At 40.6% G+C, this 25,265-nt stretch overlaps 1 protein-coding gene across 1 annotated transcript in view; it reads right to left on the reverse strand.

The window, feature by feature from the left end:
• CCDC141 (coiled-coil domain containing 141) overlaps window positions 1-25,265 on the reverse strand; it is a gene marked incomplete at both ends in the record, with an annotated part of 144,843 nt that overhangs the window by 98,101 nt on the left and 21,477 nt on the right. The window contains 3 exons of the mRNA XM_081314251.1: window positions 2,122-2,375; window positions 11,293-11,401; window positions 14,552-14,743. Coding sequence (XP_081170377.1) covers window positions 2,122-2,375; window positions 11,293-11,401; window positions 14,552-14,743 — 555 coding nt within the window. The remainder of the gene's footprint in view (window positions 1-2,121; window positions 2,376-11,292; window positions 11,402-14,551; window positions 14,744-25,265) is intronic.

Here is a 25,265-nt window from a genome sequence, read left to right on the forward strand (position 1 = left end):
TTACAAAAAGTTTTCACCAAATCTATTTTTCCAAGTTATTTAGATAAATTCATTTTGCAACCTTGCTTTTTATATATGACTTGGAAAATGAAAGTAGCACATTCCAAGGCTGACTTTTCTTAGGAGACATAACAAAACAATCAAGTTTGTGTCTCACTGAGTCTTAAGGATGGTAATTTGTGATGCTGTCATGACTTAATGTAGAGATGGCTGCAATATCATGGTTTGTAATTTAACTCCTTTATATTAATTCAAAGTGAGGATTGGTTCTTGGCTATCAGTTAATAGCCAAAGGCACTGAAGATGATACTTCTGAAGGAACATAGGATTTGTCATTCTGGATACAGATCAATCTAGTCATGAAACTGGTAAATCTAGTCCTCCCAAAGGCAATTATTAGCATCTGATGAATGCTTCAAAGTTTGCTAGCAAGCCTAAGCATAGTCATAAGACTTTACTTGGGGGATTTTATATAAAAATTCAAAAAGCAATTTGTGATTTATAATAGACCCATAGTGCATTACAAAACAGGTAATGTGACACTCTCCAGGGGCTTGTTTAGAAACTCTTGAGAGGCATCCACAATAAACTAATGCTGTCATTTGCATATTTAATTTATATGCCCAGTCTGTCAACTATTTCAAAGAACATAAAACACGTTCTGTATCTCTTATGTAAAGATGACTTCTGCATAATATATGGCTTTTCATTTTAAATTAACATCCCTTTTTCTACTATGAACTGCTCTCCCTTAGGAGGTTGTTCATGCTTTCCACTGTGTAAAAAGAAAGTGTCACAGAAAGTTTAACACCAACTTGTTTATCTTGTTCAAGCCATATAGAATTTAAAAAGCTGTTTCATCCAAAGAAAAAAGAGGTGTTAGTTACTCATCTCTCTGTTGCAGAATGATTCAGAAAAAGTCCTGCTGCTTCAAACAGAAAATCCATTTAATCCAGAATCCTGTTTTCCAAAGAAGCTAACCAAAAAAACCTTACAAATGAGAATGAAGCAGTAGCCCAGTTCCTGGTCCTCAACAACTGAAATATAGAGAGAGGTTGGCTTTCCAACCTGGAGATAATATTTGTCCCTCTTATTAATTGCCTGCATTTTTTAAGTTTATATATCAGTCGATATAATAACCACAGAGTCTGAAGTTGCACAATGCACCACAGACAATCCTTGCTTACTGATCATTCATTCAGCTATGGTTTGAATTTAGGATGGCGCTGGCTGGAGACTTAACAACCGATCCTCAAAGTTGTGGCCACTGCAGCATCCCCCCCTTGGTCAGGTGACCACAATTGGGGTGCTTGGCAACTGGCATGCATTTACAACATTGATAAGGTCCTGCAATCATGTGGCTTTCATTTGCAACTTTCATAATTGGCATCCAACAAAGTCATGGGGAAGCCAGTGGGAAGTTGCTAGTCGCAGTCCCATAGCATTGTCCTTAACCACTCAGAGTGATTTACTTAATGACTGCGGCTGAAACTGACAAAACGCTGTCATACGACATGATTTGTCACTATATTATTACATGGTACACTTTGCAGTTCCAACTGCAGTCCGTAAGTGAGGACTACATATTAAAATGTAATTGGCTAATTGATGACTCGGTGTGCAGTACAGTCACAAGCACTATCAACAATGGCCTGCATTAATTTGCCTATGTGTCTTTTGAAGATATTTAAGATGATAATGAAAACTGAAAAAAAGACTGTGGATTGGATGTAGTCTATGTCAGACATACTATAGTCTCATTCTATATCAACTTAAAAAGTGAAAATAATCCTTATACTGGAATTCTTATTATTATTTTGTTATAATTTCAATTCATGGGACCTAGATCTCAGTTGCATTAACTAAGGATTACATAAGGACTGTGTGATTTGTATTATTAATATGAAGTCACTAATTAAATTTTTGTGCTTTCTTTGTCAGCATTCCTTATAGTCTGCTTCCAATGCAATAAATTTCCCCTTTTCCCCCTCAGCCAATTTTTGCAAGTGATTTGTTAGCCAGGAATATTGAGAATTGTAGTCCAACTGATCTAGCAGATAAGAATGCTGGAAAACAGTTAATTCAAGATTAATTAATTCAACACAGCTTTGCAGACTATACCTGGTTCTCCTGGTAATGCCATTGACAGATTTGCAAAACTTGTTCTAGTCCTTCACCCTGCAGCTTCAAGTATTTGTCCAGCTGTCTCCTCCTATCTTGCAGAACTTCAAGGAGAATGTCAATTTTCAAACAACTATTGTGGGCTCCCTGAATGAATTCTGGATTTATATTCGGCCCATCAGATTTCAGTCCCTGTATGAATTCGGTTAGGTCATGGCTTTTGTTTAAGAGTCTCAATGATTTTTCCAGCAGCTCTGCAAAGACAGCATTAAAAATAACATGTTAAATTGCAGGTGAACACATCATTATTTGCACTGGAGAAAGAATGCATATATGAACAGAAATAGAGTAGAGTAGAGTAGAGTAGAATAATAACTTTATTGTCACTTTAAATGTACACTAATCAACATACATTAAAATGAGATTTCACTGTACAGTATACAGCTCTCAAAGGGTAACTACACAAATACACCCTGCATAAACATGACCCAAAAAATTATTGCTCTTAGTTTGTTTTTATTATAAGAGAAAAACAACAAAACTGTACTTCAGTGTCATGCTTAAGTGAACATGATTTTGCTGTGCCACATCCAGTTCCCCTGGGGATCCACAGGCTCTTAGCGGGCACACTTGCAGCATGAAAATGCCAAGAGGCAAAAAGCTCTTTGGAGTAGTGGAATGCCAAGAGACTTGCATATTATATCCAGTAGAGGGCACTGCTATCATTCAGATTAATTTTAACAGAAGCCATTCAGATATTGGCCTATAATGTTCTGGTCTGACAGACTGACAGTTCCTAAAGCCCAAAATAAAAAGCATGTCATTTGCATATTACATCAATTGTACTTAAACATGCATTTGCACATTATCCCTGTGATTCTTACTCTTAAAAAAAAAAAACGCCACAGTACAACAGGCAGTTCTAAGCACCAATTGCTGAAATTACTTTCTTATAAAAGCTGATATGTAAGGGCAAAGTTCAAACTCTGAATGCCAATATTTCATCTCCCTGTGTCAACACGATTGGATCAAGCACTTCACATGTTTGTTACCACACAAACACTCTTGCCAAGTGACATTCCTTGGGGTATTGGCATAGTGATTTTAACAGCAGCAAGTGAAAAACCTTCACGGTACGGTGGATAGGAAACACAAGGTACTTTCCAAAAGATTAAACTATTTCATCACATAAACATCATGAGAAAAATCGCAGACCACTTTCTTCTAAAAGACACCTGTAATTTCTGGGGACAGCTGCCTAGGACTGGAAATATAATTTAAATCAAATGTCAAAACATGTTGCATACATTATTTAACAAAGATGTTATGTCACACAGGGTGCCTTTTGCAAAATGTAAAGGCAGCAGCAGCAGTACCTAATCACTTATATTGTATAAAGCTGGGGTCTCCAGCTGCATTTCAGCAAATATGTTGCATGACAAAGAAAACTAAATATAACAAGGCAGGGCTATGCACTGTCTCGGGATTAGATCTCAGGATCCAAAGAATAAACAAGCACATGATTTATTTCAGTTTTCCCCTATTGTAAATGGCCTTTACAATATTTAGAACTCTGCATGCTTAGTGAATTCAATTTCACCAAGGAGTCTACTGTAGGTGTAAAGGCCTCACCTAGTATGGCTGACACAATCTGGAGTTTGTAGAGAGGAAAAGGCTCATGATTTTACCCTATTCTCCTCTCAGGCTGTAGTAATTAATAAATGTGTGTTTGTTTGTGTGTGTGTGTGTGTGTGTGTGTGCACACGCGCGTGTGCATGTGTCTTAAAGTCAGTCTTAACTGCTGGATACTACAAAGAGAGTCCCTGCAGTTTTCTTGACAAGATTTCAGAAGCGGCTCACCCTTTGCCTGCTAGTCTCCTGGTCTCTAGACTCCTGCCTTTAACCAAACTGGTTCTCGGTCAGCTACTAATTCCCAAATAAAGCAGAATCACACCAGAGATGTGGAATGGCTGGTTCACCTGTCACACTAAACCAGCAGTGCTCCACCTCTTAGGAGCTGGAAGTCGCTACTCAGCCTCCTAGCCTTTTGAAATGATGGAAACTAATCAAGGAGGGAAGCAACCTAGAAGTAAGGAGAAATTTCCTAACAGTGAGAACAATTAACCAGTGGAACAGCTTGCCTCCAGATGTTGTGGATGCTTCATCACTGGAGGTTTTTAAGAAGAGACCAGACAACCACTTTTCTGGAATGGTGTGAGGACTAGAAGACCTCCAAGGTCCCTTCCAACTCATTCTGTTATTCTGAAATGCTTCGTATCTCTGAACATTGGGGGGAAGGGGTGCTTTTTATAAACTGTTTCTTAAATGTTTCAAGGGGACAAATAAGACAGAAGGCCCTTGTGTTGGCTTGATATCACTAGAAAGGAAGAATGGGAATTCTTTTTTTTTAATCCTTTTTGCTTGTTTCCATTTTTTTCCAAATTTGAAAAGTGGGAATAAGAGTTAAGAGTTTTAATTGTTTATTAAAAATAAATATAATTTATTGTTAACCTGATAAAATCTTTAATGCTATCTGCTCGTTATTTTTAAAAAAAAATGATTACAAAAATTGTTTGCAAAGAATAATGTACTATAAATAATTATATATATATATATATATATATATATATATATATATATATATATATATATATATATATATATATATATATATAAAAAAATTCACACATAGACAGGACAAAGGGCATTAAAAAAAAGTTGGTACAATGAAGAGAGCGGTGATTCCCAAAAGTTTGAGAAGTGCTGATTTAGAGTTTTCTAATCCTTTTGTAGAATTATAGAAAATTCAAATTTGGCTTTTATTTACAGGTTGTCTAGTTGCTGAAGCTCAGATCTTTCAGTATGCAAAGTGTTCTAATCCCTATCTTTAAAACCGTCTCCAATTGCCTCAGTTCACACAACATACTCAGTCTCAAACTATCCAACTGCATTTTAGCCAGACTGCACAATCTCAGCTGTAGTTTTAGTATACAGAGTATAAACCAATTATATTGTACTTAGGAAAAAGTGGGAAAAGAACGAGAACTGCTAAGAGCTACCGTACTTGGTAGAGAAATGAAGGGAAGGAAGCTGAGGAATCAGGTTGTTGCAAAACCAAATTGTTACGCGTTGTCTTTGTTGCCTTTTGCAAGAGTTGCTGGGAGGATGGGACCAATGAAGTCGGTGCAACCAAAGTGGACAAGCTTAATTTGCACATCTAATTTGAAGCCTGCAGGATGGGGTTAAGAATGAAATTACTATCAACCAAGCACTCATAAATAAATTAAGCAGAGCAAAAAAGGTTACTTCAAGAGGGTGTTACTAATGCATGTGCTTCATTAAAAACTAAGGTGTTCTTTTCATTTTACCTATTGATAAAATTGGAACTGACGGCCTCACCAGGTACACTATAAAAATTACATATATGACTACCTACTTTTTGATTTATCTCTTTGAAAAGACAAAAATGATGAATAGTGTGTATGAGCTACTCTTTCTTGACCCTTTAGGGAAAAAACTATATTCTACAACAGAGGTCCCCAATTTTTTGGGCACCAGGGACCAGTTAAATGGAGACATGTTTTTCCGCGGCCTGGAGGGTGTGTGGTTTTGTGAGCTGCCTGCATCCTGTGGATGGGGCCTTCCTTGTTTGTGCGGATCAGTTGCTGGCATGCTGTGGCCTGGTACTGGTCCAGGGACTGGGGGTTGGGGACCCCTGTTCTACAAGATTATTTTTCTTATGGCAAACAATGTCCTTATATTTTTTTCAGGAATGACCCTCTGTTTTTGCAATGGCATTCAATCACTAGCAAAACTTCCAAGCTTAAATTGCTGTACAACGAACTCTTTACACCAGTGCAGATTGAAGTGTGACCACCGAAATCATATTCCAGACTTCAATTCATTGTTTTAATTTTTTATCAAAGTTACCTAGGATACAAGCCACCTAAGTTGGAACCTGCTTAGTTTCAAACCCTTCCACCACCACCCCAAAAGGGTAGAATTTTAAGAAATCTGTTTTATATCAGGAAATCAACAGCAATTTAAATCTATTTTAATGTAACAATCCTTGGGATTTGTTTCTGCACCTCACCAGAAGAGTTCAGCTTCCCTCAGTGCACAGAAGAGAATTGCTCTGGTGGGCTGCAGGAGTGGAGCTTGGATCTTCAGGATCAGTGTCCCATTTCTGTACCCCACTGGAGGAGGGATGGGAAGGGGTTCATTCTGCAGGTGGCAGCAGCTTGCAACCTTCCCTGCAGGAGAAAGGATGGGGCAGAGAAGATTTGCACATGGCCATCATATGATCACAGGATGCTTGGCTACCGTTCGTAAGTGTGAATAGGTAGCCAAGCTCCCATGCTGGAATTGGGGGGGGAGGAATAGTGCAACATTTTATGATGGCCTGAAGTGCTTCTTGCTTTAAAGCTGACATAACTTTGAAAAGCAGCTATACAGCCACTTGTTAAACAACTTGTAATTAACATGGTTTCCCCATGAGTCGCCGTGTGCTACTTAAGTCAGACATGTCAAACACAAGGCCCGGGGGCCAGATCCGGCCCACGAAGTGGTTTCATGTGGCCCGCAAAGCCATCCTGGAAACAGTGAGGGAACGGCCCCCACTGCCTTGGCCCTGGCCTAGAGACCCTCCTTCTGCCAGAGACCCTCAGATCTGTCCCACTCCTGCCCAGGCCCCCATAGGCACCCTTGATGCGAACGATGTAGAGCTGGCCACGCCCACCCAGTAGGCCATACGCACTCTAGCCACGCCCACCCAGTAGGCCACGCCCACCCTGGCCATACCCACCCGGCCCCTTGAGGGCAACCGCAATGCTGATGCGGCCCTCAATGAAATTGAGTTTGACACCCCTGACTTAAGTCATCTATCAACAAAGCCCAAACATATTCAATACTTCCAATGTAATTTAGCAGCAATCTTTCACATAGATTGTTTAGAGATAATCAATAAAGGGAAGATTTTAGGATGGTTTATGTAAAGGCTTCCTTTTAGGTTCTAAAGGTTCAATATCTCAAGTAAACCTAGTTAGTTCATCAGGCTTTATTCAAACAAAACAATGGTGTAGCATGGTGTTCAAAGCCTGACGGACAACGTCACTTGATTGCAGTGACGGTGGAGCACAGGACTGTGTAGAAAAAACATTTTCTGTATTCTCTAGGCTTTGAATCTCAACTATGCTGAGATTACACTTTAGCTGTATATCTTCCTACCGAAAGCAGAAATTTGGCCAAATGTGTTTCGTAAGCTGTTTCTGTGTTATATTAACGTGATTTCTGGTTACATTTGTACAATAAAACTAGCTCTTTAAAAAAAGTCCTCTGACTATTTTGTTCATTTCATTTCACCCTGCTATTTCAATAATAGTAACAGCCAAGAGCTTTCACAAAACAGCTCCTTTCTCACAACAGGCAGGCCATAATAAAAGTCATTATATCAGGCATAAACGGCTTGATGCAACATAAATGAATTTGTGACTGCTGCATATTTCTCTCCAAGATGCCAATGGATTGCCTGCAGCTCCCCATCAGCCTTCTCATCCAACTTCCCAGCACAGATGGACAACCACACTCAGAAGGCAAACTGTACATTGCGGAATTGCTCAGTGCCAGAAACTGATCGTGCTTATCAACATCACAATAACAATGATAAGATGAAAAAGAAAACTTTGGAATGTCACAAAGATAATCTCTTCAGGCAGCAAATTCAAGAACTGGATCCGACAATTCCTTGAGCAGGACCCCCAGTCCTTCTAAGCAGATCTAGGAAATAATAAGCTCCTTAACTATTCTTCCTGCATTTCTGAGTGGAAGGGGCCCACATTTCCTGATTTCAAGTGAGAACCACAAATGTAGCTCCTATGAGCCGTACTACCCCAAAATTACTTCACTAACATTTTCAGCCTGTCAATGCTTCCTTGCTCGTTTCTGGTTGGTCTCCATAATTTTTTTTTATTTTAATTCCATTTATATCCCGCCCTTCTCCGAAGACTCAGGGCGGCTTACAAGCTTAGCAGTAGCCTTCATTCTATGTATATGCCTGCTTATTAGGGCTTTCACACACACCCCAAGCGGCATTATTACAAAGTCAGCTTATTGCCCCCAACAATCTGGGTCCTCATTTTACCTACCTCGGAAGGATGGGAGGCTGAGTCAACCTTGAGCCTGGTGGGATGCGAACCTGCACTAATTGCAGGCAGCTGGTGTTACTTAAGGAGGCATTAGCCCACTACTCCACCAAGGCTCTTAATGATTACAACAGCCTTACTCTGTAAAATGAATGCCTAGAGGGTGTCCCACTAAACTAGGCTATCCTCTTGGATGAAAAATACATTGACGTGGATAGGGTTTATTTTCAAACACAACCATTGTATTGTTATATTTTAGATATGCACAGCACCTTTTTGTGGGAAATTCAAGGCAGTTTAAGGGATCGCCCATCATTTTATCTCCAAAGCAACCTAATGACATAGTTTGGACTGACTGGTCTGAAGTTACCCAATGAATTTCAATGGCTCAGGACAGATTTGTTCTCTAGTTTATTACACCTAGACGGGGACAGCCAGAACTGCATAGTACTTCTTTAGAAAGTGACCCTTCTAAGGATTGGAAAACTGTTGTGATCTTTTGATCACAATGGCTGTTGCTCTACAGCTGAAAATATTTTAAAGAAGTAAATTTTAATGGGAATTTTAACTGTGGGCTGCCTTGAATTTAGCACAATTTAGGCCTTGCACAAAAGAACTACTGTGTTTCTGCAATTTCTCCTCTTGAACATTGGCGATTCTTAGCAACAGAGTCCAAGAGGGATTGCTGAAGGAAGACAGAAGCATTCAGAATTTAAGATGTCTTCCTCAAGTTCCTCTTCAGTCATAGCTTGATCCTCTATCTAACTGTAAAGTAATATCTAAATCAGGTTTAGGAGCATGGAGTCTTAAGAAAGGAAAATCTGCCTATAACATGTTGCATAAACAGATTTTCTTTAAAAAAAAATTCTTCCAAACCTCATTCAGATACTACTTCTAAACTGCTGTGGGGGAAAAATAACACCTGTGGACAGCTTCTTAAATAACACTATTATGTCTGAAATGCATGGGAAATCAGAATTTTTGGGAATGTCCCCTATCTTCCTTATGTTAGGGCTGCTACTGCCAATGTGTACTCTGTTCATTAACTAGGTTTGACAATCCTTAATGCATGGAGAGTCAAATCTGTTGAATTAAACATGCCACAAATGCATGACTTTTACAGGACAGAGAAAAAGGCATATACTGGTACCTCGGTATTCACCATTAATTGGTTCTAGGATGTGCGATGAGTACCAAAAATGATGAGCACAAAACAGTTTTTTCCCATAAGGAATAATGTGGTGAGTGACAAGGCAGCTGACACTGATAAGTTCTAACTTGTCCATTTGGTGCCAAACAAATGAGTACCGGAACAAAATTTTCAAAATGCCTTGAATACCAAATTTGATGAGTTTCAAAGCTGTTGAGTACCAAGATACCACTGTATTTCATTAGGTAGGCTAACAGTAAGGCTTGATAGGACCTCACCTTTGCAAACCCTGTTACCACTCAAATGATGATGCATTGATCCTACAATCATAGTGTAGCAGTGAATCTGAACACTTATCCAGAGAAGGGTTAACTATCTAGTCCCTACCACATCAGCCCACCTAATAAAGAAATGGATTCCAAACAGCAGATGTATCACGTAGAACAAGGGTCCCCAACTCCCAGTCCTTGGACCAGTACCGGGCCACGGCATGCCAGTGACCAGGCCACACAAACAAGCAAAGCCCCATCTGTGAGATGCAGGCAGCACACAAAACCACGCAACCTCCAGTCCACGGAAAAACCTCTCTTCATGGAACTGGCCCTTGGTGCCCAAAAGATTGGAGACCTCTGACATAGAATTGTCTCTACAGAGAAAGCGCATTGATTAGTTGCTGAAGTAAATGTAGCTAAGGAAGAAAATCATTACATACAACATTACAATTTTTTTTAAAAAAAACAGTCATGGTTGGCTATCTGAACAAAGGACGTTCACTCCAGAATTTGAAGGCTGCATTCAACTTGACAAGAGGAAAGGCATATATTCAAAATGTTTTAGACATGCCTGGGTTTCATTTCATGTGGTTTTCAATTTAAAGCTTGTTCTTCCTGAAGCTTCATGAAGAAAGTGTATATAAAATAAATGAGGTCTTCTGTTACTGCTGCTTCCGAGAAAGAGAGAGAGAGTGTGTGTTAATGGACTACTAAAATATTTTCCAGATTTTGGATGTACCAGTATGCACAATAATGCCAAATCCTCCAGCATTTCTGCAAATCAGCGCTCCTGCACCAAATGGCACAGTAATGCCAAATCCAATTGAATCACTAGATGCACCAAGAGGATATCTCTGGTCAAGCATTACAGCAATCACGTGACTTTGGGAAGCTCTGATGACAGAGCAGAGCAATATGTAACTTTAATCATATCCAGCCTTACGAATTTTCCCAACTGCACAGTAGACGTGTTCTTTATGCTTCTTTGAGCTGGCAGAAAATTACACTCGCATGAAATGTGCTCACCTGTTCCTCATCCCTATCCCGCATCTTTGGATCCGAGTCATGGCCAATCATCTGGCTTCCCTCCAATGGGAACAAACTGAACAGATTTTCTATATGGGGATACTGCCCCTGGGTGGGCTTAGAATACCTGATACAGATACATGGGTGATTTGAGCCATCGCATTTTTGACCCTAGGATACTGAAAAGAAATGTTGCCAGGATATGTTTGTGCTGTGATTAGCTGAAGTAGGAGTTACCCTTAGTCAATAGTTGAAGAGAACTGTTAAAATCAGTGACATTTATGACAGCGTAAGTGGTTCTCCTTTATGTAATTCTCACAATAATCCTTGATGCAGACTAAGCAGGAATACGGAAACCGTGCACAGAATTTAAATCTAGCTCTCTCCAGAGCAAATCTTGTAGTGCTGGGGGAAAGGCACACATTATGACATCTGTGTTATTTTTTTTTTAAAAAAAACTTGCACTATTTGAACCGTGACCAAGACCATTAACTTCAGAAGAAGTTGTAACCCAACTTTAATTCAGAAAGACCTTACTCAAAATCTCCCTTGTAAAAGAAGATGCTCCCACCCTCTTCAATACCTTTTGTATGAAGTTTGTGCTGATGCAAGAGTTCTTTCAGAGATGCAGGATTTTCAAACTCTTGAGAATACTGCAGAAAATCTTCAACCTGGTCAATTTTAGCCGCAAACTGTGTAGAGATACGAAAAATAGACTCTTCAAAAAGTGCTGCATGTATCATTGAAAAGAATCAGATATGCTTTTCAACTGCTTTGCACATTATTAATATACTTGTCCTGTTCTTCTAAAGCTGTCTTCCTTGTACCTTTTAGATGAGGTAGATTTCAATTTCAACAGTTCCCAGCCAGAAGCACTGAAAATAATTGCCGCTTCCAACTGCTTATATGAAATAGGGACCTCTTCAAAGAAATGGAAACGAGGACCTGTTATCTGCTTGATTGTTGCCCTCATCCTCTGATTTTTGCTAGCTTAACACGTTTCAAACAATGACAAATCTTAAATGCCGAGCATTGTGTTGACTTGCTAGAGCAAAGAAAATCAACTAAAACAATTCTCTGGCAGGCAACATAATTGTTCCAGCTTTGAAAAAATTCCCACAGATGTGTTGCCTTGTATTTCCTCTCCTCCACATTGCTTGCCACTAACTGAATACAGCCTCGAGGAAATAGGCGATTGTGCCAAACAGAATCCGCCCCCCTGCCCCAATCCTCCCATTCTTCCCTAAAGCAGAATGCTTTGAAATCAATGGGGTGTAATATCTACCAGATCATCCTACCCTGGAGCAAAATATGCCTGCTAATAAAACAAAACAAAAATACTCTCAACCACCTCAGAAAGGCCGTGGAAAAGAGTAATTTATCTTGGTTCTCACAGACCCCATTGCAACTGCATCTTCTATGGGAAAATTCTCATGAAATAATGGCCACTATTGAAAAGATATAATTCTTAGCCCTTTTTTTGTTCCAAAATGGAACTTTGGGAGATTCCCTGAAAAAGCAAATATTTTTGAAAACACAAGATTGCCTAGAGTGGCCAGTTTTCTTGCTATTCAAGTACTCCGCCTTTTTTTTTAGGAAAATACTTCTAGCTTTTATGTAAATTGGAATACACACGTACATCTAGGTGGAAGATAAGCTCACATACAGTTAACCACTGTGTGCAGTTGTTAAAATGTGATACATTTTACTTTTTAGCTGTAATTTAATTAGCTGAACAGTGCTATCAGAGGCAGGCTTTACTAAACCAGATGATGATTAGATGGCAGGAAAAATGTAGAGATTTTTGCTTCGGTCTGAAGTTTTGAAACCCAGGTCAAGTAGTTTAACATGTTATAGTTTACCATATTGACCCAGTGGGAGTATAGCCATTGATCCAAAACAGTACCTCTGCAATGAATGTTTGTGCACACTAGTAGCTTATTGTGTGTGTTTTCTTTAAAAAAAACGGTTTATTTTCCTGTTTCATTTTATTTGGTTTCTAATCTCACAACGTATTTCAAGCAGGCGAATAGCTTTGCCTTTTCTCTCCTAAATAAAACTGCTGTGCGTAAAAGAAACCCCCCCCGATCAGGATGTTGGTACTTCAGGTGAAATTAAGAAAGTTCGTGAAAAAATGACGCCTTTTGCTCAGTCTGCTGTTTTGCAAACATTCTGTTCCATTTTTATTATTTTTATGATAGAAAACAAATCCATTATCCTCCAGCGTTTGGATTTAACTTCTGACTTTCATTAAAGAATATCCTGGAGATGAGGCTTGTGTTTTATCCTAATAAAACAAAAGATTACATCTAATCATATTCTGTCAATTAAAAGCCACGCTTTTGCAGCAAGAGGCTTCCAGGATTTTCCATTGGAAATTGACACGTGTTATTTCCCATTTGCCCCTTGCTTGGATATTTCAAGCACAATCAGGATAGATCCTTGGTTCCACTTTTGCTACCTCAAGGAATCCGATAGTGTGCATAACCAACTGCCTGCCCATCTCTGCATGTGTTTCTGTCCTGCTGAGAGAAATGAAATTCCCCTAGTTCAGAACTGCGACAGCAGGTGGTATAAATCTCCCCCTGGGGCCCCTGTATGACTTATGCTTTGATAATTTCCATGACTGAGAATGTAGAGGGGGGGGTGAGCCCTTCTCCTCAAATGTTGGGATCAAGAGGGATTTGCCTCACTGAGGAACAGGTGAGTTCCTCAGGAGTAGAGTGGGTCCTACCATTTTTTCCCCTCCAAATGAGTTATGGGGAACTCCTTCAGCACTGAATAGCAGTATTGATAGACTCTAAAGTAACTAAAAGAGAAAAACGGTATTTCAGGACCAAGATATAGAGACAGGCCATTGTTGTTGTTGTTGTTTTTGCTAAAAAGGAGAGAGAGACAGGTGCAATTTACAGGTAGTCCTTGACTTACAACAGTTCACTCAGGGACAGTTCAAAGTTAGCAACAGGACTGAAAAAAGCGACTTATGACAGTTTTTCACACTTACGACCATTGCAGCATCCCCACGATCATGTGATCAAAATTCAGACATTTGGCAACTGACTTGCATGTTTTGATGGTTGCAGTGCCCCGGGGCCATGTGGTCATCTTTTGAGACCATCTGACAAGCGAAGTCAATGGGGAAGCCAGGTTCACTTAACAAACTTAAGAATGGCAGTGATTCACTTAACAGTTGTGGCAGGGAAGGTTGAAAAATGGAGCAAAATTCATTAAACACATATCTCTGTTAGCAACAGAAATTTTGGGCTCAGTTGAGGTCGTAAGTCGAAGACTACCTATACAGGATGCAAGCAGTATATGGCAAGAGTTTTAGGCTTGCCTCCTTTCTTTCGTTGTCTCACCCAAGCCAGGTTTTCTTGTTGCTTGCTTTCGGAGGCTACTCTGAAAGTAATTATTCAGTAGGATAAGACAGTTAAGAAGAGTAACAGCAATGCCACTGGATGAATAGTTACTAAAGGAGATGATAAGTTCCCTTTTCCTGAGATGTTAAGGCAGCAATCAACACCACCATCCTGACTTTTTTGACTTCCGATGGATGGCATTAATTTGCATTCCTACACTGAGAAAGCAGCTGAATTTGGTGGTCTCAAAAGTCGCTTCCAGCTCTATGACTTTATCTGCTAAGATCCCACCCTGTGGTTTTTGCTCTGGTTCCGATCATTCCTATGGAAACAGAAAAACAGCTGCAATTGTCTCCCCCCCAACCCCCCACGCCCCGTCTAATGAAGTAATGAAAAGTCATCAAATAGAAAGGGATACTTGAAATGCAACAATGATTTGTTTTCTATGAAGGTGAAAAGAACTTCCCATTCTTGTAGACCGACCTCAAGAGCATTTTCAAAGAACTGTAAACCCAGTTTTAACAGCGTCCTCCGCTTCTCGAGAACAATCGTCAGGGAGTCCCAGGCATCTCCTAGAGACTCCGCCATGGCTTCGTACACCTGCTCTTCATCTTGACGTTCCGCTGCTGTCTTGTCGGCTTCCCGTAAGAGATCCCAAACGTGGCCTTCTAAGGGCTACAGATAAAAAAAAAATGGATCAGAAATCAGGATGAAAGTCTCCCAGCAGTATGGACAAACCTCCTTTAGATTTGCTCTGTACTTTGATTGAAAAAAACTTCCCGGAAAGGTCAGGACAATCCACCTCTCCATTTTACCCAGAGGAAGGACCACTTCAGAGGGTTACAGCATCCATGCCTTTCTGCCCGTCTTAAGAGCCCCCTGCATGCTGACTTCCTTCTTGGCTGGGCCAGCTGCTGGACACCCTCTAGATTAGAGCAGCATCTATGCCTTCTTCCCCAAGCTTAGGAGGTCTTACGGAGGGAAGCCATAGAGGGCTGCAAATGACAGGGTGGCAGCTGCTGCTCTGGAGTCTAGAGCAGAAATGCGAAAAATGCAAAAAGGAAAACACTCTGCTCTGGTTGATGTGGCCGAGAGTGGTGGAAGAGGGGTATAATCCAACCCATCTGCCAGACTGCAGCCTTATCCACACTGCCCAGTGTCCCCATCACCAGAATGAGCAGGCATTTGTTTCTGGAGAATATTGTCAACTAAGATTCCCCACTCACTTCCATCTGTTTCTACGTTCCACTTCAAAGTGTACTTTCCTCTTAGTATCGCCTTGAAGGCACCTCTCTGTAGTACTGTTTGGGTTACTGCATTTCTGTTAGTTGTGTGCTAGCCACATCAGTTAAGAGCCAGTGTGGTATAGTGGTGAAGGCCCTTGACTAGAAACTGGGAGATCAGGACTTCCAACTTGGGCACCAAGCCAGCTGGATGACCTTGGGTCAGTCCTTTTCTCTCAACTCTGGGAAGAAGGAAATGGCAAACCACCTTTGAAAATCTTGCCAAGAAAAATGCAGAGACTGATCTAGGCCAGTGGTGGCAAACCTATGGCACGCGTGCCACAGGTGGCACGCAGAATCTCTCTGTGGACACGCAAGCCATCACCCCAGCCCCACCTTCCCCCACGGACCCTCCTCACCAGCAGCCCCCCCAGAGGAGAGCTGCCCCGGGCGTGGCCCACACAGAGCAGCGCAGCCAAGGACATGGCAGCCGGGCAGCAGGGACAAGACGCAGTCCTCGCACCCCATCGTGCGCAGATGATGCTGCAGGGCACGGGCAGAGGGCATGGCCGCCATGGCGCTGCAGGACCGCCATGGCGATCTGTGGCAGGCCATGGAAGCTGTAGGTGGCCCTGTGGGTGGGTGGGGCAGGAGGCAGAGCAGGGCAGGGTGGGTGGGGGTGGAACAGGGGCAAGGTGGAGCGGGCGAGTGCGGGCAGGGGGGTTTGGGGGCACTCGGTGTCTAAAAGGTTCGCCATCACTGATCTAGGCTGTCCTAGTAGTCAACAGTGACTCAAAGGCACCAAAAATGAAACAAAGCAAAACTGCAAACATACAGCAGTCGGTTGGCTGTTTTGTAACTTAACTTGTTAGACGCCCTCCTTCAGCCTAATTGTTGCATCACCCCAGTCAGTGTAACTCATACTTCATAGATTAACTTTTGTTGGTTTCAAACATGGCAGGATTCGTTTTGCCCCTTTCTGAAAGTGATCTGAAGTAACTGGCACAGCAATCAACCAGCTGACCTAGTGCCCAAGGGAGAGTTAGCATTCATAGTCTCCTTGTTTCTAACCTTAAAAAGCCACCCCAAACTGACTTTCATCTGCATATAGAGAGAGACCCATCAAAAGTATGCATGTGCGAACAAATGAACCCAACAAGTTCTCTTTCAAGGCACAAATGACCAGGCTCAAATTATTCTATTTTGAACACATTGAGTGAAGATCTAGCTCTCTGGAAAAGGCTCTGATACTGGGGCAATTACTTATGATACCTCTTTAAATTTTAGTTCAGATTTAGTAGGTAATATTGTTACAGTGAATATTGATTATTTGCAAAAGCATTGCAATAAAATGTCAGAATATTCATTTTAATCTTAAGAAATATTAAGCATGCTTTCTATCTTAAACTGAGGCTGATTCAACACATTTTCCCCTTTATCTGACACCTCAGAGAACATTTAAGATGTGTTGGCTATGAAAGTTATTATGTTGTAAGTTTAAAATGATGGAGAGGACATCTCAACATATAATATGAGCTTGGCCCACTTTTATCTCATTTTGTTTGGTTGTTATTATGGATCTGGGAAAAGGAATTACTGTAGGCTTAAAGATATGCATATAATTCTGAATTATATAACCCCAATTCAGAATTTATTAATACATGAAAAAGTGTGAACTTGCCTAGCATGAAGAATTATCATTCTTTTATAATGGAAAGATGGCAGCATTCTGCATTTTAAGTCCTGAATAAATGATATGTCTGTTCTCTGCTTATGAAGTTGCTTTTTTATTGATGTGATAGAAAAACTGATCAACATTATTCCACGTAGTCAAGTTCTCATATTGTGCTTAAATTCTGAATGCTTTTTATATTTATTGTAAGATTTGGTTTGTTTATTATTTTTTGTGCCTTTTTAATTTCTTTCTGTACATTAAAGGATTTTTAAAAAAACATTTATTCAGTGGATCGTACAAGCGGCGGTGACTAGAGATGGAGCTTGTGTAACCGGTTCTTTGCAGGCAATAAGCGAGACGGAAGATTGCAAACAGGAACATGCTTTATTGGAGTCAAGCAAAACAGAACTGAAACAGTGGCTGCTGCGCAGCTACTTATATGGTTGGCCACTAGGCGGCGGCCAATAGGTTTAAAGGAACCCATTCCTGCCCCAAATCTACCAATGATCATCTTGGAGACAACAAGTCTGGCTTAGTCAGTAACCGTTACACAGACACACCATTGAGCAACCTTTAAGCAGCATTTAAACAGACACATGAATCAGTACAAGTAAAAACCCCAATACATTACAGAGCTCTCGCCTCACAGTCAGGAGGCTGTGAGTTCGATCCTCGTTAGCAGGAGATATTTCTTCAGGCACAATAATTGTCTGCTACAAACTCTGCATAGGCCTGAGGAAAGGCCAACTGGCCAGTAAACTCGAGCTCCATTCAGTTGCCCAACTCCACCCCAATGCAAGGGATTACAGGGTCATTAAAAGGAAAAAAGTTCAGTGGGTTGTACAAAACTAGGTAATTAGATAAGCCACGTTTTAGTTCATTGAGGTTTTGTGTGTTTAAACGTGCTCAGATTAAAGCAATCTCATCATTTCAAAAGGTACAGGACCCTGCTTGTCCTATAATCTTAACAGCTGGTTTATCCAAAGGAGTTATGGAGCAAGGTGACGTGTATTCATTGTTGATTTAGAAATAGTATACAGGAAGTTCTTGAGGTATGGCTGTAATTGAGCCTAGCAATTATGGACATAAACCTTGATGGTCATAAAGTGGGTCGCCAAATGATCGGACCCAGTTTTATGGCTTGTTTCATAACAGTCATTGAGTGAATACCACGGTTGTTAAGTAAAAACTGCAGTCATCAGGTGAACACCATTGTTGTTCATTGGGCCAGTTTTTGCCAGAAACCAGAATTGAACACTGGCTTAAACAGCTATAAATGCAGGCCTGCTGCTGAGCACCCAAAGTGCAGTTACATGCGGGGGGGGGGGGCAGCACTGGAATTTTAAAATCTAGTTGTAAGTTGTAAGTTTTGGATGGCTCCGTCATAACTTCAAACGGTCACTAAGCAATCAGTCATGTGAAAGACTGCCTGTATAGGTTTGCCTTTGCCTCAGAACAAGCCATTTTGTTTTCGTTCTTTTGCTATTTTCACTGTAAGGCCTAACACGTATTGCCAGTTCTCTTTATTTCAAAATCTTCAGAATATCTTCAGCACGCCTTCTAGAGTTGATTTATTTTGTCCATTTTCATCTCAGCTCTTTATCATAACAATGGATGTATGAAGTGCCAGTGTTTGCTTTTACTTTGGGTGCTATCTGGAAGAATGCATAATGAGGAGAGGAATCCATAATAGACAAATTAAAATCCAGGATAACTCATTCTCCTGATACAGACTATAATAATAAGAACTGAAGATAGGAAAAGATGAAATTCTCCCGATAAAGACGGAATTGAGAAGAGGAAAATAACAGAACACTTGTTGCTTCGAACTCAGAATTGTAATATCCAGATTGTCCCAAGCCACCATATCTTCTGCCAATAATAGTTGCGTCTGAATTGGCTGATAATCTCCCTGTTCTAAAAGAAATGCGATGAGAAATACTTTTCAGAAGTAATGAACTATTGTTTCTTAATTAAAAAAGAAAGATTAATAGTCGTCGCTGAAAGGAAAAAAACATGAAGACAGAGTCACCAAAGATGAATTACTGTTTGAAATATGAACTCTGTACAACACAGACCAAGAGACAGAAAGAGAGTGAAAAAGAAAGCCACCACAAAGACATCCTCTGAGCATAACAGATGGAGAAACAAAATGCATGTTTTTAATTGGAGGGCATCGGTACACAGCCTGGGGCCATCAAATCCCCTTTTCACTGCTGCTGAAGGGAAGAGGACGGATAAAGAGAGAACGTGAAAAATATGTGAATGGAGTTTAAGACAAAAAAAAGGAGAGTTTTACTTTGCATGTCTTCACTTTGACCCACACATTTTCCTCTTTGCCTTAGATATCTTTCACAAGGTTCATGCAATCCTCAGCCAACCTTCATTTTAGAATCCTGACTGTATATGTCAAAAGAGAGGCTTTTGTGAAAAATACAAGGAATTAATTCAAGCTCTTCCAGTGGCCCCTTTGAATTACACAGAACATGTGAGCAGCCTTGCCTACTTTTAGTCATCATGTCGTCAAGGGAGGCCAGAACAGGTGAGATAGATCAAAACCCAACCACTCTGGTATCTCTGTCAATTGCACTCACACACACACATACCGTGCAATTGAGGGAAGGTTTTGATCATGATATCTCAACTACCATTTATCTCTTTTGAGTTACCTTCAAAAGGTGTTTTGGAATGTGCAGAAGTCCAACGGTGGCCTTCCAGGGCATGAAAGGCACAGTTGCTTTAAGGAGTTGCAGATGGGGGAGTACATTTTGGCTCCTTCAGATTCTGAAGTATTTTTGGAAAGTCAGATCCAAAATGCTTCAAAGCCCACTTGATTATAGTTCTTAGGGATAAGGCTGAAAAGATTGACTCAAGTATACATGTTGTGTAGAAGCCTTAGTAAAACTATTTTTGCTACCAACCCACGGCTTATGAAATAGGAGGATTGGTCAAGAATCATGAAAGCCACACTGGATAATTGCATTCTTCTGAATCAGCTATTAGTCTTCAGGCTGACTTAGTCTTAACTCTAGCAGTAAACTTTGTGTTGGACACACTTGCCTAATTATCTCTTTTTGATGTTGCGGGAAGGGTAGATGGCTTAAAGTTTCTAAAAATATTTTCCACGTTGAAGATAGGGAATACTAGCTGGAAGATCTGAAAGCTTATAGCAACTTAATGCATAATATGATGTATGATAAAATGAAAATACACAGAGCAATCCCTACATACCCCAACCTTAATCCTGCTTGGTCTGATGGAGTTTATTTTCATAAAATGTGTACTGGATGGCAGCCTTAATTCAGCTCACAGAACAAATGTCAGTGGTGCACTCATATGCAAACAGAAAGTAATAGTCTGAATATTAATTTGCTTATTTGTATTTTCCTCCTAAGAGTAAGCTCCAAGTGTGTAGGTAGTTTTTCAGTTTCTCACTTTTATGGCCATACCCATGATGTATGTACCATGACTAATTTTTAACATGAGTTGTCAATAATTTGTTATTAGTACTTTTCAATTATTTCAGTATTCACATCGTTATTGTAGCTATTGTCAAATCTTTGGTCCAGTTCTTTATTTTTTTAAAAAAATCTAACTAGGCAAAGAACTACTACCAGTTCTTATGCTTGGGAAATTCAGGATTTCATTATGCATTATTACACACACACACACACACACACACACGCACACACACACTCACCACACATGAGTGACTACAGCTATGCCTGTTTCAGATGCAGCACATGGGCTCACATCACAATATAAGACGTGTCCAAATGGGGTTTAAAAAAAAATCAAGATGTTGTTGTCATGCAGTCCATGTTTTCATACATCAGTATGCATCAACATACTGTTCACACAAAAAGGGACGAGCCCTCAATTTTGCAGTTGAGACCACCATTTTGACCCAACCAAAGGATACTGCTACTTTTAGGCGTGCAGGAGAGGCACAAGTGATGAAACACGTGTTATATTCAAAACTTACAATTTGCATACTTTCATCACATGCCTGAACAGAAATATATAAAGGAAGAGTTTGCCTCATGATGCAACAATTTCATGCAATCTTGGTTTGCTGGGGGGGGGATGTATATGACATCTCGCCACGGCCAACTCACCCCGGGACAACTTGCCATGGCCAACTTGCCGCAGGACAACTTGTTGTGGGACAAGAGTTACACTAATATTAATTGTTAGAACAAGTAATTGGTGGAACAACCTGCCTCCAGAAGCTGTGAATGCTCCAACACTGGAAGTTCTTAAGAAAGACTGGACAACCATATGTCTGAAATGGTATAGGATTTCCTGCCTAAGCAGGGGGGTTGGACTAGAAATAAAGGGGAAATAAAGCCAGAATATGTTGGAATGCCAAGCATGGCTTCTGGGCATATAATATGGGATTTCAGAAGTCCTTTGTCTCAGGCAGCAGCAAAATGTTGTAGGTCAGCTCTGTATTTGGCTGCAGAATTCTGATACTTCTTCAGCTGATCTGCTAGACTTCCCTTTGACTATTTCAGTTTTAGGAATTTCTTGTGGTATAATCAAACATTTGGTTTATCTATTCTAAAAAGAAGTTTCAGCTAGCAATTCCATATTGGCAGCATTTATTATATAATACTGGTAACAACATTATTTAAGCTCAAAAAGTGCTTTTTCATTCAGATGCTAATTGTGCTACTAAATTTGTTTTTATGCATTTGGTATGCTGAATCTTAGTGAGCAATTTATTTTTTAATTGCAAGCTATTTGCCAATAGGTAAATGGGCACATTTGGCCATTATGTGCCTTTCTTGTTAGACAGAGAAGCCTATGAATTCAATAAATATATTTCAAGTCAGCCAATTTGTTTCCAATGCCAGCTGTTCCTCTTACCATTCATTACATTTTGTGCACAGAACAAAGTCAGGAAGTGACATTTATGTGTGTTTAAAACAGGCTTAGGTATTGATTCACTAAAAGTATCTCAGTCACTCTTAGCTTATTCACAAGGGGATTTCCAAGGCCATTCCAGGGAAAGAATAACATTAAGAAAAGCATTTATTACCCTGAATATAAGACAGACTCTAAACATACTCTGGATTAATACAAATGGATGAAGTGGTGTAAATACTGCTAAAAGCAATTGGCTTGATTTGAGATTACTTCCCAGGACAAAGAATGCCTCTTAAATGGTGGGGTTTTTTCCAAAAATAATTCTGTGAATTTGATTGTGCATGAGTAGGAAAATGACTATAATATATAATTTCTTGGATTAATTAGCCATTCTGCACTCAAGGGTTCTTTCCATCCAGGAAAATGCCTTATTAGATGTAAAGAGAAGCAAGTTCTTGAAGAGCAGGTGGCAGTCGCAGGTAGGAGAGCCTTTGCACAACTTCATTTTGTGCTCCAGTTGTGGCATTTCTGGATCAGGAGCTCCTGCGCTCAGTCACTCAAGCTCTACACATCTCATATTTGGACTATTGCAATGCGCTCTACATGGAGCTACCCTTGAAGAACATTCGGAAGTTACAGCTGGTGCACAACTGCAGTGGCCCAAGTTACACCACTGCTTTGCAAGCTGCATTGGTTACCGGTCTGCTTCTGGGTGCAATTCAAGGTGTTGGTCATCACCCCTAAAGCCCTGCATGGCATGGGTACAGTCTACTTGAGGATCTGTCTCACCCCAATGGGATTGTCCTGCCCCACCCATGCTGGCAGAGGGCATATTGCAGATTCCGTCAACCAAGAAATTTCGGCTGGAGGGATCCAGGAGAACATTTTCTGACATGGGTCATGTCCTCTGGAACATCTTAGACCCGGAGGTGAGATTGGCTTCCACGCTCCTGATGTTTCTGAAGAGCCTTAAGACCTGCCTCTGCCAGGTGGCTTGGGGACCCAATGGGGGAGTTTCATGCTAAAGGTGGTTGATTAATTAAAACTTCACCACCACCACCCATGTGTCTGGCTTCCTCCTTTGCCATCTGTTAATGTTTTTTATCTGCTGTGTTTTTTATGATTGATTTTAATGTTCTTATGTTGTAAGCCACCCATGGGGGGCAATTAAATTTCATAAATAAATAAAGAATAAATAAAAAGAAATCTCTATATTGAAATATTTAAATGTCTATGAAATATTTGTCTATTTTGAAAGAGTTCCTATAAAACAGGAATTTAATAGTAGTTATCATGGAGGAAGGGGGAGAGAGAGAGAGAGAGATCCATCCAACTTCACATAAGCCAATTTATCCCCATGCAACGAAATCTGCCTTCAGTATGTTACTCTAGTCACTCGCTCGCTAAATTTATTTTTGAAGAGTTCCCTAAACTTCAGACAGATTTGGAAAGAAAAAAGGACTGCAAGTTAGAGGGGAGAGATCTGTCACTTCTGTGTCATTGAACATCAATCAGAGATGGAGGTTGGAAACCAGTCTAAGCTAAAAGAACAAAAAAAAAACTTTAAAAAAAACTTTAAAAAGTAGGGGTAAATACCTTCTGACATATTGTGACTTCAGTCCTTGCAGCCAAATTTCTGATGATGCCAGCAATCACATTATTTTATCAGCCGGTGGCAAGAAAAAAAACACACAACTTGACTATACAACACCAACAGAGTGAGAAACAATCGTGCAAATGGTGTTTTCATCCTAGCACTATAAACAGCCCTAGTCAGTCACTATCCAGGTATGAAGAATGCACTTTATGCCTCTGTTTTCCTTCTACTTTCCCAACACTAGACTGACACCTTTGAACACTTCCCCTCCGGTTTTCCACACACCCAACTCTGGAAAGCATTGCTCATGTCTAGCATAATGTGCCAGCAATCGCTGGTCCTGTCACCACTGCAGCTGCTTAAAATATCTTTACAGTACACAAAGGCATCAAGGGTCACATAGCAGAGTGATAACATAAGCTCTGCCACAAGGTCATTTAGAAGTTATCACAGAGATCCTTTTCCACGTTGACTCTCTGAAATTGCAAGCCATTCTCTAATGGCCTGTACCACAATATTTTAATTTACAATTCATTATCCTATTTGAAAAAAAGTCATTAGCCAGGGTACACCAGCTGTTTTGCGCAATAAAGTATCGTGAGGTTTATCTATTGTCCAGTGTAGAGTTAGGAGAACATAAGCCTTGTAATTTCAGCCAAGCTCTAATTTAAGCAATATTATATATGACACAAATGGAAGACTCAAGGCATCCCATTGGGTGGAGAAGAAATTTAATATGACTTTCGGTCTTTATTTACCCTCTCTGCTTCTTGGACTAAAATTTGGACTGAGTTGTGAAATGGTGAGAGAAATATGAATGTGTGCTTATAACGATGTGCTATAAAAACAGCTCGTTATTAGTTGGTTTACATCAGTAGCTTTTAAGCTGTTTAGGGAATAGGGGCCACCATGATTTTTTGTTGGAATTTTCTCTTTCACATCTGGCCTCTGTTTCCCTCAAAGTTTTAAAATGGCTTTTCCTGGACTTCTGCAAGTAAATCCCATTTACTCCATGATCTTGTTTGGAAATATGTTCCTGCAAAAAATACTTAACAAGAATTGTGGTACAAAACCAAAGTGAAGGTGACAGGACATTGATAAGAGTTCTGGTTCAACAAAGCACTCATTCTCCATGCTTATTCCATCCATGGATTTCCATTTGATAAGGGTTACCCAGACCGTTTTAGGGAAAGATAGACAAGGATAAAATGCTTGCAGGCATACTAAATGAGTTGCAGGATTCTTGGCAGACGAAGCTCATCATATCCATTATGGGTTGGACACCGATTGCGCACTGTTGATGATGATGAGTAAGGTGGCATGTTGTACTATTATGATACTTTTTAGATTAGCTCAGGCAATGAAGAGTGAGACGACGGCTTCAGCTCAAAAGTTTATTGACTCAGCCCCGGACGGGGCAGAACGGTACAAACAGCCTTTATATAGGCAACTGTCAAACAGATTAACAAATCAGGGACGGGTGTTTTCCCGCCGAGGGGTCGTGCCCAATAATCAGCTGGCAGCTTTTGACATTTCCCCAGTGATAGCGCATGCGCCTCTGGGCTGGGGAATCCTGTCAGCTGGCTGCCATTTCAGCTGGGCACCCGGGTAAGCCTCGCCGGCATTTTGACAGCTAGCGGCTGTCAGTGGCTGAGGTGTCTGCGCGTGCGCAACTTTTGACAGCTCGCGGCTGCTGCCGTTTTGACAGCTTGCGGGTGCTACTGCGCGTGCGTGGCTTTTGACAGCTGTCAGCGCGGCCGCGTGGAGCGGCCTTTGACAGCTCGAGGTTGTTACCGCGCGTGCGTGGCTTCTCTATGACAGCTGTCAGTG

This window comes from Vipera berus, assembly GCF_964194415.1.
Source record: "Vipera berus genome assembly, chromosome: 1".
Taxonomy (NCBI): domain Eukaryota; kingdom Metazoa; phylum Chordata; class Lepidosauria; order Squamata; family Viperidae; genus Vipera; species Vipera berus.